The sequence below is a fragment of the Toxorhynchites rutilus genome, chromosome 1, assembly GCF_029784135.1.
Source record: "Toxorhynchites rutilus septentrionalis strain SRP chromosome 1, ASM2978413v1, whole genome shotgun sequence".
NCBI classification, from domain to species: Eukaryota; Metazoa; Arthropoda; class Insecta; order Diptera; family Culicidae; genus Toxorhynchites; species Toxorhynchites rutilus.
The window spans coordinates 127,759,038-127,771,074 of NC_073744.1; the positions used below are offsets into that span (position 1 = coordinate 127,759,038).

Below are 12,037 nucleotides of genomic sequence, written 5' to 3' on the forward strand. Positions count from 1 at the left end.
CGGTACAGTGGATCCTGAAAATGCTGACGAGAACTTTCATCGAAGGATTGAAAAAAAAACGAAAAAAAAACGTTGTTAAAAACGCTGTATTTCTTCAGCAGCAAAAAGTTATACGTTTGTGACTTTTGCGCCACCATGAAGCATGCTGTTTGCATCTGCATTTGAGTCGGTAAACAAATGTTGTGATTTATTTACTTGTTTCCATCTACGCGTCTAATTTTAACCGTGAGATGCAAAGAAGCGCAAAACGAACGAACGTAGATGAATGCTCCTCTTGTTCCCCAACCAAATATCATTGCGCAAGGGCAGCACAAGGAACATATCTCTCAACTTTACCACGTTAAATTCTCAAATATGAGCAGTTTCCAATCTTCATCGTTCGTTCGTTAACGGTCAACGCAGATCCTGATGTCATTAGACCAATTTACTGCTCAACGGCATAACGTTAAGAGCGTCCCGGTGAAATTTTAAATCGATTCTTAGCAACAATTATCCCTGTCTGATACGACCGGCACATCCTTCCAGCTGTTCCAGCTGATGCCACCAAAGAGCACCAAGAAACAGGTGAGCATCGAATGGATTTTTTTAAAAATGTGGATTACTTACTATACACATTTTAGGTGTTATGTCCAGGAGCGTGATACGCAGTACTATTTGCGTTCTAAATTTGATACATGCGAAGGTGTAACGATTATTCCGAGTGTGATGCTGGAGCTGAATAAAGAAACATATCATATGGTCGATTTTGAAGAAGAGTGAACACAGTGAGTGCAACTGTAATTAATTATATTGGAGAAGATTAGTACATAGAAAGTTGTGGACAAGAAAAGCGCAAATTATTTTAAAAATAATTTACTGTGCTTGCTAAATGAGGGTTGCTGTTTATAATATAGTTAAACAGTTAGAATTTCAGTTATTCTAATTGCAAGATTCACTTTAGATATAAATTATATGATTACAGAAAATTACCAGAACATATATGTGCTATGAATTCTTGTATTTTTTTACTTAATTGTGACAGAGCTTGGCAGCATTTTATTCCGTCACCACACGTTTATGTTTGCCAAAAATTACCAGAAGGATATCCTTCGGTTAACTTTCAACTAGCGGACAGGACGTAATATATATCATGAAACATTTTCTCACATAAAACACAAGCTTGATTTTAGACTCAAATTTAAATTCAATTGTTTTCAAATACCACTTCCTCTCGGAACAAAAAAGAATCTGGTTTCTTTCATTTTTTTCCAAAACTGACTTTTTTCAAAAGTTCATTGCTTTGGAACCACTCAACCGAGTTAGATGATCGACATATTAAATTGAAGCCAAAGCCAAAGCTAGCTTTTTATTAAAAAATATTGAACTGCAAAGAAATGGACTTTATTACGTTATTATTGATTCAATCAACTTGATTGTAGTCGTTTTCTACTGTTTTCATGGCTTCAGACTATTTAATGAAAGGCTAGCGCACTGGCTTCAATTTGATATGTCGATCATCTTGATATGTTTGATATGTGCAGTGGGTAAAATGTTATGAATTTTTGAAAAAAATCATTTTTGGGAAGAAGTGGAAAAAATTGATTTTTCGGACTACCCTAATACAAAAACTTCAAAATACGGGTCCAATGTTTTGCGATAAAGAGCTAAAATCGCTGGGTTCTTCTTCTCCTTGTTCCCACCGGACTCGATGCGAACACCATCTTTTCAGGGCTGCCATCCGGTATTCTTGCAACATGCCCTGCCCAACGTACTCGTCAAGCCAGGGTTGCCACATTTAATTCTGTAAAATTTTCTGAAAAAATCTGTACATCTGTATATTAGCAAACAAAAAATCTGTATCGAAAAATTGAGGGAAAAACGAAAAAAAAGGTTTATTTTCAAATAAATCATAAAAAGGGTTTCTCATAATATTCTGCATTGTATGATATTTATGCATGGTTTTGTTGAACATTGCCATTTGATTTTTCGTCAATTTCATCCTTGAAGCTCTTCAATTAGCCGATACATAGTTCTTTGCTTTTAAAATAGAGTCCATAATTGTTGGTGCCAACGATTTCCGAACTTTGTTTTGTTGGCATTGTAGAGCGAAAATATTAGCTTAACACAGACTGACGAATATATCTTACAAACGACCTTTTGACATCCAACAGCTAAGACCAAGTTATATGTGGGTCACTCAACTTTTGCCCCATAAGATTCGTCTTGAGTAGCCTGAATTCGTTATTCAAGCCTTGTCTATTACCTGCTCCAACAAATTGAGAAAATTAGCGCATCAAATCATTAAGGTTTGGTAGCGAAATTTTGAGCGTTTATCAAGGCCGCAGTTTTGATAACCGGATCGCTAAAATCGAATCACTTTCAAATCTGTTTCACGAGTTCAATATAGAAGTCACGACAAATTGATTTGACGGTTTTCGGTTTTCTAGCTGCATCCAATCATTTTTAGGAAGCTGAATCGATATCAACGTAAACATCCTCAGGCTTCTTCAGAAAGTCTTCAAAATCTTTCACATTAAGGTCAGCATCAGCGAATCGTTGCACGAAGCTCTCCAAACAAAAGTTACCCAACATGATTAGCAATAACATGTTTATCTCATTATAAAGCTCGCAAAATTGAGCACTTTCTGATTGAAAAGTGTAATTGACGTTATTGATGAGCGGTAGAACTAAGTTTAGGAACGCCATAATCGGTTTAGTTGCAGGATCATTTAAATGAGTCAATGTACGATCGGCGGATCGACTATTAACTTTCGAAAAGCAAAAAGAATACCGTTTTGTCTCATATTCCGAACAGTCTCAAATTCCGAATACTTCATTTTGAAATGTAAATTTACTAAACTTTTATGTTATAAATTGACATCATTTACAGGTATCGATACAGCCTATAATTTCTAATATTAGACATTTGCGAAAAATTGGCAGTCAAAACCAGTTTTCAGACAGTTTTCATGTTAAGTACTACAATAACTGGTTTGAAAAAAATGATATTTTATTTAGAAATCTTCATTAAAATTAATATTGATGTGGTGTTCGGAATATGAATCAAGTTTCTACGCATGATTCAAATTCCGAACACTTCTTTTTCAAATGTGAATTTACTGAACTTTAATGTTATCAATTAATTTCAAAACCCTGTTATTCTTTGGATTATAATTTATAATTTATAATATTAAGTATCAGCAAATAAGTGGCATTCTACACCAATGATAAATTGTTTGCGTTAGCAAATCCTGTAAAAAACAAGCATAGTAAATTTTTCAGTTTTTATAGATTTTTCATATTTTGTTTCATGTTCGGAATTTGAGACAAAAGTGTTCGGAATATGAGTCAGTGATAAAAATGGTGTTCAGAATTTGAGACAAAAATGATTAAACATATGTTTAGTTTTTCACCATGAATATGTATTTGTAAATCAAAATTATTGTAGCCAAATTAAAAAGAAGGCTCTATTGTAACCAAAAATCGATTTAATTTCGCGAAAGGGTACCATTTTGAGTGATGAGACACTGTTTAATGGCCATCACAGCTTAAGTGTTCGTAATTTGAGACAAAACGGTAGTTTGAACTCTTCAAATCGTTCAAGATTTCGCTTAACATCTACCTCCAACGAAAACCATCTCGTTGCGTTGCGTTCAACATTTTTATGAATTAGGGTATCTATGTATGTACTGTAAGAAATTCATTTCAATTGAATTTTAAAAATCTGTAAATTCTGTACTTTTGCTGAAAATCTGTAATTCTGTATATACAGATTCTGTATTGTTCGATGAACGAATGCAGAGCCATCTGTATGAAATGATCGACATTGTTTGCAAGAAAATTTATTACCTTCAAGCTACAAAAAACATGACAAAATCAATCGAAGTAACCAGGAAATTAAAATTTTCACTTCCGCCAACCAACATCTATAAAAGGCTGTTGAATCGTATGCGGGCTCTTTTTTACCGCTCGGTTTTGACCGATGAAGACCAGCTGCTCGAACTTCAGTTGAAATAATTTAGTTTGTGAATTAGTTTTCTTGAAATACTTTGTGAATTGTTTAATAGAAATGTAATGTGAAATTATGGAGAAATAAAATTAGTTTACGTGCCTGCATCGCCTCACCGTACCGGAAAGCGCTACTTGATAGGAAATCTGCCTTACTTACCCTCAAAGTTGCTGCCCAGTGATCCTGCTCTTCTTTGCTATCGACATGTATCTTAAATTTAGCGAAAAATCTGTAAAATACAGAATATTCTGTATATGTGGCAATCCTGCGTCAAGCCTTGGCGGGATGCTGGATTCGCCGTAGAGTTGCGCCAGTTCGTGGTTCATCCTTCTCCACACTCCGTTTTCGTCCATGCTTCGTGGCCATAGAGTACAACTGGTCGAATCAAGATTTTTTACATGGTACACTCCGTACGGGGTCGGACCTTAAGAATTTGCGAAGCCCATACTGCCGTTCTACGCATAGTTGTCCCATGTTCCAAAATCAGCAACTGAGAAAAACGCAAGTTTTTTAGCATATTCGTCTACCAAAAGCTTCTAGCGTTTCGGTTTACCAATACCCAGGGTTTTTATATGCATTAAACTATTGTTTAACGAATTGTGAAAAAATCCACTCACTTTATTCGATCAGTCTTGATTACGGGCTTAAAAATGCATGGTGGAATAGTTATGCCTAGAATATCAACATGGGACAATTGAACTTGATGTTGTTTTTTCTAATACTGGGAACAAACTACAAGTTTTTTGTGTTTTTCTGAAAGATTATGCATATAGGCAGATAGGAAAGTTCATCTCCTTGTCGAAGTTCCGTGTCAGCCTTAAATGATTCCAATAGATCGCCTGAGATCCGCACACTACACCGGGGAAAGCCGTGTTCGTCCATGATTCCTCATAGCTATCGTCGGTCGATTGTATCATATGCGGCTTTGAAGTCAACAAAGATGTGGTGCGTAGGGACCTAATACAATGGTGCCATTTAAGAAGAAGAAGAAGAAGAAGAAGGGACCTGATACTCGTGGCACTTTTGGAGCAGTGTCCGGCCTGATAACTTCTCACATTTTTTTCACTATTGGCGATAATTGGCGAACGAGGATCTGAGACCGAATTTTGTAGGCACAATTCAGGATCATGATTGAGCGGTAGTTCCCACAATCCAGCTTGTCACCTTTTTATAGATGGGGCAGATTACCCCATTTTTCCACTCCTCTGGTAGCTGTTCTGTGTTACCGATCCTGACTCCGCTGCGATTCCATCCTTGCCAGCTGTTTTGTTGTTCTTAAGCTGGTTAATGGCCTCTTTAACTTAACCCATTGTAGGAGGTGGTACATCGTCATAGTTTACTGCACCGGTGTAGTTCTCATCAACGCCGTCTTGGTCTCCTGTCTACGCGCTGTTCAGGTGTTCATCGTAGTGCTGCTTCCACATTCCGACGACCTTGTGTTCGTTCGTCAAGATGCCTTCTTTCTTGATCCAGCACATTTCGGCTCACGGCGCAAAGCACTCGCCGTCGTCAAACCATTCGTTCCGTGGTCCACGTTGTTTATATCCGATGACGTCCTATGCTGTGCAGCTAATTGCTGCTTTCCAGATTATTCCATCATTCATCGAAGCGAGCAGCATCTGGTTCGCTATCGATGTTAGCACAACGATAGGTTCAAACGTCGAAGATATTTGAGAAGTGCCAACTGTTGCTTAAACGTGGTCAGTTTGGGTCTCCGTTTGCTAAGGTGATCTCCAGGAGCAAGGGTATTGGAGGGCGTGCTGGAAAAAGGGGCTACGTATGGCCATGTTCTTGGAGGCAGCGAAGTCGATAAGTCCTAGGCCGTTTTCGTTGATTCGCGGATGGGCGCTGAACCTACCAATTACTGTTTTACCAATGAACTCCTCCTCTTGACCGACCAGAGCGTTCAAATCACCGATGACGTCGTCGTCGTGGCAGCGATCGTATTCACGCTATAGATGGGCGTAGAATTCTTCTTTATCGTCATCGCTAGCTATACGTGGGCTGTGGAGGCCACCTGCCAATAATCCGTTTCTGCATTTCCACCATCACGATGAAAACTGTACTCAGCTCGTGTGTGTTGCCGCAGCTCTGGTAGATAGTATACCTTGAAACGATCGCTCCATCGAGCCTCTCCAGCACATCTACTGCAGCACTACGATGATGAAATTGCGGGCACTCAATATTTCTGTTGTCGGGTACTCGCAAGAAAGTTGAGAGACTTGCACTTCCATGCCCCGGATTTCCAATCTCTAGTCCGTGTTCTTTAAACGGGTTGTGATATTCCATTACTACTGGAATCTATTTCACGTAAAAATCCTATTCTGCCAGACACGTCTATCTTCATTGACAAGTTAAACAGCAACAGTTTACCTTTCACTAGCAGAGCTACACTCTAAATTCAGGATACCACATCCTCCCCTGGCAGTAACAACAATGTAGCGGAAAATAATCTAGTTAACGAATTCGTTTCGCAGTTTTTCTATAGAACTTCTTCTTCTTTTCTTTGTTCACGGAGACTTTAAATCATATGATTCATTCGCATTCGATTTCAATTGAACAGCGTTCTCGTTATGTACTAGACAATATCCATGTGTATGGACTTCCGCAGTATCACAATGCATACAGTCAATTGATTCGCCGTAATAAGGAACCCTCATCCTCCAAAGACGCTAAAACATGAAAAGAGATTAACGTTCTTTGGTTCGAAAAGAAAAATAACTCATTTTATAAAAAAAATATATTGTCCGTCTCAAGTTCATTTAACTCTTAAAGCTAACCAAAATTATTTGCTTCATCAGCGTCAGCGTCTATCAAATCAATGTGTAATACCATGATGTTTGAAAAATTTACATTCATTTTCATAGATGCAGCCATATATCGGTTCTCAATGTTTTCATCAATTCTATAATCTACATCGAACTAATCGATATTTCGACACAAGAGATATCGATCACAAATATTTCAAACATTGCATATTTTCCAAAAAGGTAGATAATTTTCTGCATAAAACACATTCTAAAACTTAACGACTATTCTCAACCGCATGTAGACTTCTACATGCGAGAATCTTTTCCTTTCGAAATAATTCATTCAGCTCATAACAAACAACTGCCTCAGCTGCAGGATACCGCTTTCCAATTCATTGATTGTTTACCAGCGCCACGCTTTTTACAATCTTCTTTGATCACCCCGTTTTATATTGTGAGAACACCGTCAACCGCACACCATGATATTGGTCTTGGACTTTACCCGACTCAATATAGTAAGTAAGAACTACAATGTACGCATACAAGCTGGCCTTGGCCTTAACCCGACTCAACTGCTACAAATGCAATGTATTTGGCTTTGAGCTGAGCTCAGCGCAAACAAACCAAATATTGGCCTTGAGCTTTACCCGACTCAATATGGTAAATATGAACATGTACACTTGCAAGCTGGCCTTGGACTTAACCCGACTCAACTGCTCCAAATGCAACGATTTTGGCCTTGGGCTGAACTCGGCGCAAATCTAACCAAACATTGGCTTTGGGCTGAACCCGATTCAATATGGTAAACAAATGACATTTGACATGACTACATGCATGACGGCGCCAGTGGTTGTATGGTTAGCGTAACAGCCTCACAATCCGATCGGCCTGGGTTCAATCCCAGCTGGCGTCGTTGGGATTTTCTGAGGCGAAAAATCTCTGGTTACGTCTTCCTTCGGAGCGGAAGTAAAAGAAGTTGGCCCGGCTCATGAGTTGTTGAGTCTGATAGGTAGGAACAGGTGGAGTCGCCTCCCTGATGTCGGTGATTGGCACTAAAAGTGGCGGAAATAGGCCGACGAAAAATAAGCGAAGATAAAAAAAAAAAAAATGACTACATGCATATTTACTAGTTGGCCTTGGGCTTAACCCGACTCAACCGATTTAAAATGCACTTGGCGCAAATCTATCCAAATATTGGCCTTGGACTAAACCCGACTCAATATAGTATCTGAATAAAATAATATATATAACTATATACGTACGCTACGGTCTTAGGCTCGAACCGACTCTTTTTTTCCTAGAGATGATTTCAACACAACATAAAGTTCAACAATCTGAATGTTATATTTTCTACATTACTGGCAGCACTTCAGAGAAAATTGAATCTCCCTCTATCACCGTTACCTTCATTGTTTCAAAACACTGCCCATCGGACGCAAAAAATCTTTATTTTTGTAAGCATAACACTTTCTTCCTGTTCACTTTCATCATGGCAGGATCGCCAATGTGGTATTCCATTACTACTGGAATCTATTTCACGTAAAACTCCTATTCTTCCAGACACGTCTATCTTCATTGACAGGTTAAACAGCACTCCCTTTGTTTACCTTTCACTGGCAGAGCTACACTCTAAGTTGAGGATACCACATGGGTCTAGTCCGATTGTCCTTTCTTGAATTTCTTTGGGATCTGAGGAGGCGATCTGGCGTAGTGGTAACATCCATACCTCTCACGTTGAAGATCACGAGTTCAATTCTCACTCCCGACATTCTTCCAAAAATGGAAGTAAAAAGTGAACCAGCCAAAAGTGTTGAAAGTCTCTATAATACAGATAAAAAAAAATCTTTGGGAATTTTCCTGTGCGCCAACCCCCCATCTCGCCGGAAGACCATCGTGCACAGTTATATTCAGACATCGATATTGACCAGCAATATTGGGTAATAGATAAGCGGAACTTAACCCTTTTAGTACCGGCGAAAAGAACGTGCCATTGGGGGTCTTCGTAGCCACTTGGTTACGCGTTCGCTTACCAAGCGAGCGATCGTGAGTTCAAACTCAGGGTCCTCAATTGACCATCTTTGTGTTGTTATAGAAAAACTACGTCCACGCAACCATCATCAGCGATGGAAATCGATCCACGGTGGAACAAAGATCGATTCATCCATACAACTGCTCTGCTCTGCAAGAAACATCGGGCTACTGTTCTATAAATAACCCAACAATGATTAATATCAACTGTCTCCGCTGTCCGGTCTGCAGAACAATGGAAGAACAGAAAGAATACCCTTACGGCTAAATGGCTACTACTGTATAATTTACCATAATGTAATGGAACAGAAAACTGTGAAACTGTGTAATTTACAATTTATAGAAACATAAACATATGTACATGTACACGATTTAAACCCGGCTCTTTTACAGCTAAAATGCTAATGAGCCTAATAAATAAATAAATGGGATAAAAAAAAGAACGTGCCTAAGCGAAGAATACCGTGACGAATCGCCGAATTTGCAGAGGTTTGCGAAAATGCTAGTAAAAACGAAAGTAGAAGCGATATTTACAAAATATAAAAAGCAGCATATTCGGAAATAAAGGGAGAAGCCATCACGCATGAACATTGTCATTTTGAGTGTAATCCACTTTCTAGTACGAATAATCTTCTCCAAAGATACCTGTTGAACTATTTTAACACACATTTTATAATCCCATCAGAGCTCAAATCATGCCAAAATTGCGCCAACCGGAAACTCTGGAGAAACTCGCCCTTAAGCAAACCCCCGTTTGGCTCTGTCACATGATCGAACTGTCGATTCCGATTATGCTCAATTTGACTAGAACGGACAACGAGGAAGCAGCCAAATTCCTGAGAGCAATCGCCTTCGAGTTGCGCGACGAATTCGATCACTGTATTCCGGCTCACTTGTACGACGAGATGGGCAAGGAGTTGATAGTTCAAATTTCCAATTTAATTGAACGATTCAAACAAGCGCTCGATGTTCGACCACTGATGTCGAAATTTCTCACGCAGGTTAACGTTGCGATTACGTTGTCTGAGGTGCTTCTATCTAGGAAGATGAGAGTGTTAAAGATTGAGGATCTGCCGAAAATTATGCGACATATATTTTGCACGAAGCTGGATTACATTAAAGGTTTAAGGTGTTTGAGCTTGGGATCAATGAGTGGTGGTTGGAAGACACGTGAAATGGAGAGTACGATCGTGAAAGGACTCAGTACAATGAGAAACTTGAAGGCGTTAACGCTGAACTATGATTGCACAGATACGATACTGCTAGCCCTGATCGAAAGCTGTCCGAATCTTGAATATGTGGACTTTTCGAGTTCTAAGTATATAACTAATGATAGTATTGATATTCTGGTCCGACTCGAGAAGCTCAAGGTTGTTCTACTTTCCCGTACGCAAGTCACGTTATCTGGAATAATAAACCTGTTGGTGAATGGCAGGAATCTTGTTGACATAGGAAGGTATGATGATCTCGGAATATGTCTGGAATACATTGACCAGGAGTATCCAGAAATTGGTTTTTTGAAACTCCAAAAATTCGAAACTCGTTCGGCAAAAACCCGCCACATACAGCTTCTAGCAGAATTTTGTCCTGATATGCAGCACGTATCAATCTTCCATAATTTGTTTTTGATGGACCTGATGGCATTGGTCGCTATAAATAACCTCACAGAACTGTCTCTCTTGTCATGTGATTTCTTTGCCGATCAAGTTCGAGAACTACTTCAAGTTAAAGGGTGTAATCTAACACACCTCCACCTCGAACATGTAGATCAAATCGACAAGAATGCACTCACCTGCATGAGTCAATATTGTCCGGATTTGAAGACACTGTCTTTGTACAATTGTGTGATGATTCCGTTTACATCGATATACAATCGCCGGTATACCATACCTCCTTTCATGAATCTGGAACGGTTGGTTTTCGTTTGCGACAGTCTTTCGCATCATCTTGAATTCATTCTAGCGACGGCATTAAGAATCAGGTTTATACAACTTGGCATGCAAACGTACACCAACGATGAAACGTTTGAAAGAATCTTCACGACTAATCCGTTGCAGTGTCTGGAGGATATACGAATCATCCATTCAGAGGACTTGACCATCGAAACAGCCTACAGACTGGTGAATAACTGTCCCAATTTGTCGTTGCTCAACGAGATAGAGTGCTGGCAGAAGGTGAAGGAGTACGAAATCGTTCAACTCCGCCAGATGATAAAGGAGAGAAACTACGCGGTTCACACTGCTCCACTTAGAAAATATGCTCAAGAGTAGATTAGGTTAACGAATTTGTTGATATTTGCTGCTGTTATATTATTTATATTTACAGGATTAGTATTTTTTGTAAATAAATATGGGTTGTCCAATGTTATTCCTACATAGTTCGGTTAAGTCAGTCTTTGAATTTTCCATCGTTACGACCGATCCGCATGGAAGTAGAGTAACAATCGGACTCGACGATTTTCCATAGCGAACATGCACTATTTATAGTAATAACTAGCTGACCCAGCAAACTTCGTCCCGCCCAAAATTTGTTTTTTGTTATCAATACCTTCAAACATTCACGTTTTTTACTAAGTGCAAGTTCATGGGTCACAGAACTGTTCATTGATTGATCTTCTAATCGACCCCGTTGAATTTATCTTTTACTATAAGATTCCTAGTACTTCTACCAAAACTCATCATTATAATATCAGATTATTTTCTGACACAATTCTCGTTCAAGATTTTTCAACCACTTGCAAATAACATGTTTCTCCGTTACATGGAATAAATGTTTGATACAGAAAATATGATAGAATAAAGACAGCCCTAAATCCGACAATTACTTCCTCGAGTTTTGCTCTTATCAACATATTCGGCAATCCATTTTCATTGGTATAGATAGAAGAAGATTAAGATATTTCGTTAGAGCAAACATCAAATGGACTAACGACGCTTGTTACTATGTAATTGTAGAACATAAGGGAATTTAATTTTCCGAATTTTCCCTTTTTCTTTCAGACTTTTCCAAAAATTTTCTATTGTCATGTTTGATTGGAATATTTTTGGTTGAAATATGTGTAACATTTTTATGAGACCCCCTCTCCATTCCAGAGGAAGGAGAGGTGTCATACCATCATAGAAACATTTCTTATGCCAAAAAACCCTCACATCCCAAAATGTGCTTGTCTAGTTCTCGAGAACATTTCCATGGCAAACCCCCCTCCCTTCTTAGAAAGATGGGAGGAGCATTGAACCACCTTGAAAATTTTTCTTGTCCCCTAGAACCTCCA

General features: G+C 38.8%; 1 protein-coding gene across 2 annotated transcripts; it reads left to right on the forward strand.

Annotated features, from left to right (window-relative positions):
- The first annotated feature begins 287 nt into the window (after nucleotides 1-287).
- On the forward strand, nucleotides 288-11,153 carry LOC129762127 (uncharacterized). Of its 2 annotated transcripts, XM_055760117.1 has the most exons (4): nucleotides 288-564; nucleotides 621-764; nucleotides 9,452-10,771; nucleotides 10,824-11,012. In XM_055760117.1, exons 3-4 carry the CDS (start codon nucleotides 9,462-9,464, stop codon nucleotides 10,861-10,863), a joined length of 1,350 nt encoding a protein of 449 aa, XP_055616092.1. In that variant the 5' UTR covers nucleotides 288-564; nucleotides 621-764; nucleotides 9,452-9,461; the 3' UTR covers nucleotides 10,864-11,012. The 2 variants fall into 2 exon arrangements, with proteins under 2 accessions (XP_055616092.1, XP_055616091.1); XM_055760116.1 differs by having other exon boundaries at nucleotides 9,452-11,153.
- The last annotated feature ends 884 nt before the right edge of the window (nucleotides 11,154-12,037 follow it).

Excerpts from the sequence above, each read along its gene's own strand:
- LOC129762127 (XM_055760116.1), top strand. The coding sequence starts at position 9,462 with ATGCCAAAATTGCGCCAACCGGAAACTCTGGAGAAACTCGCCCTTAAG.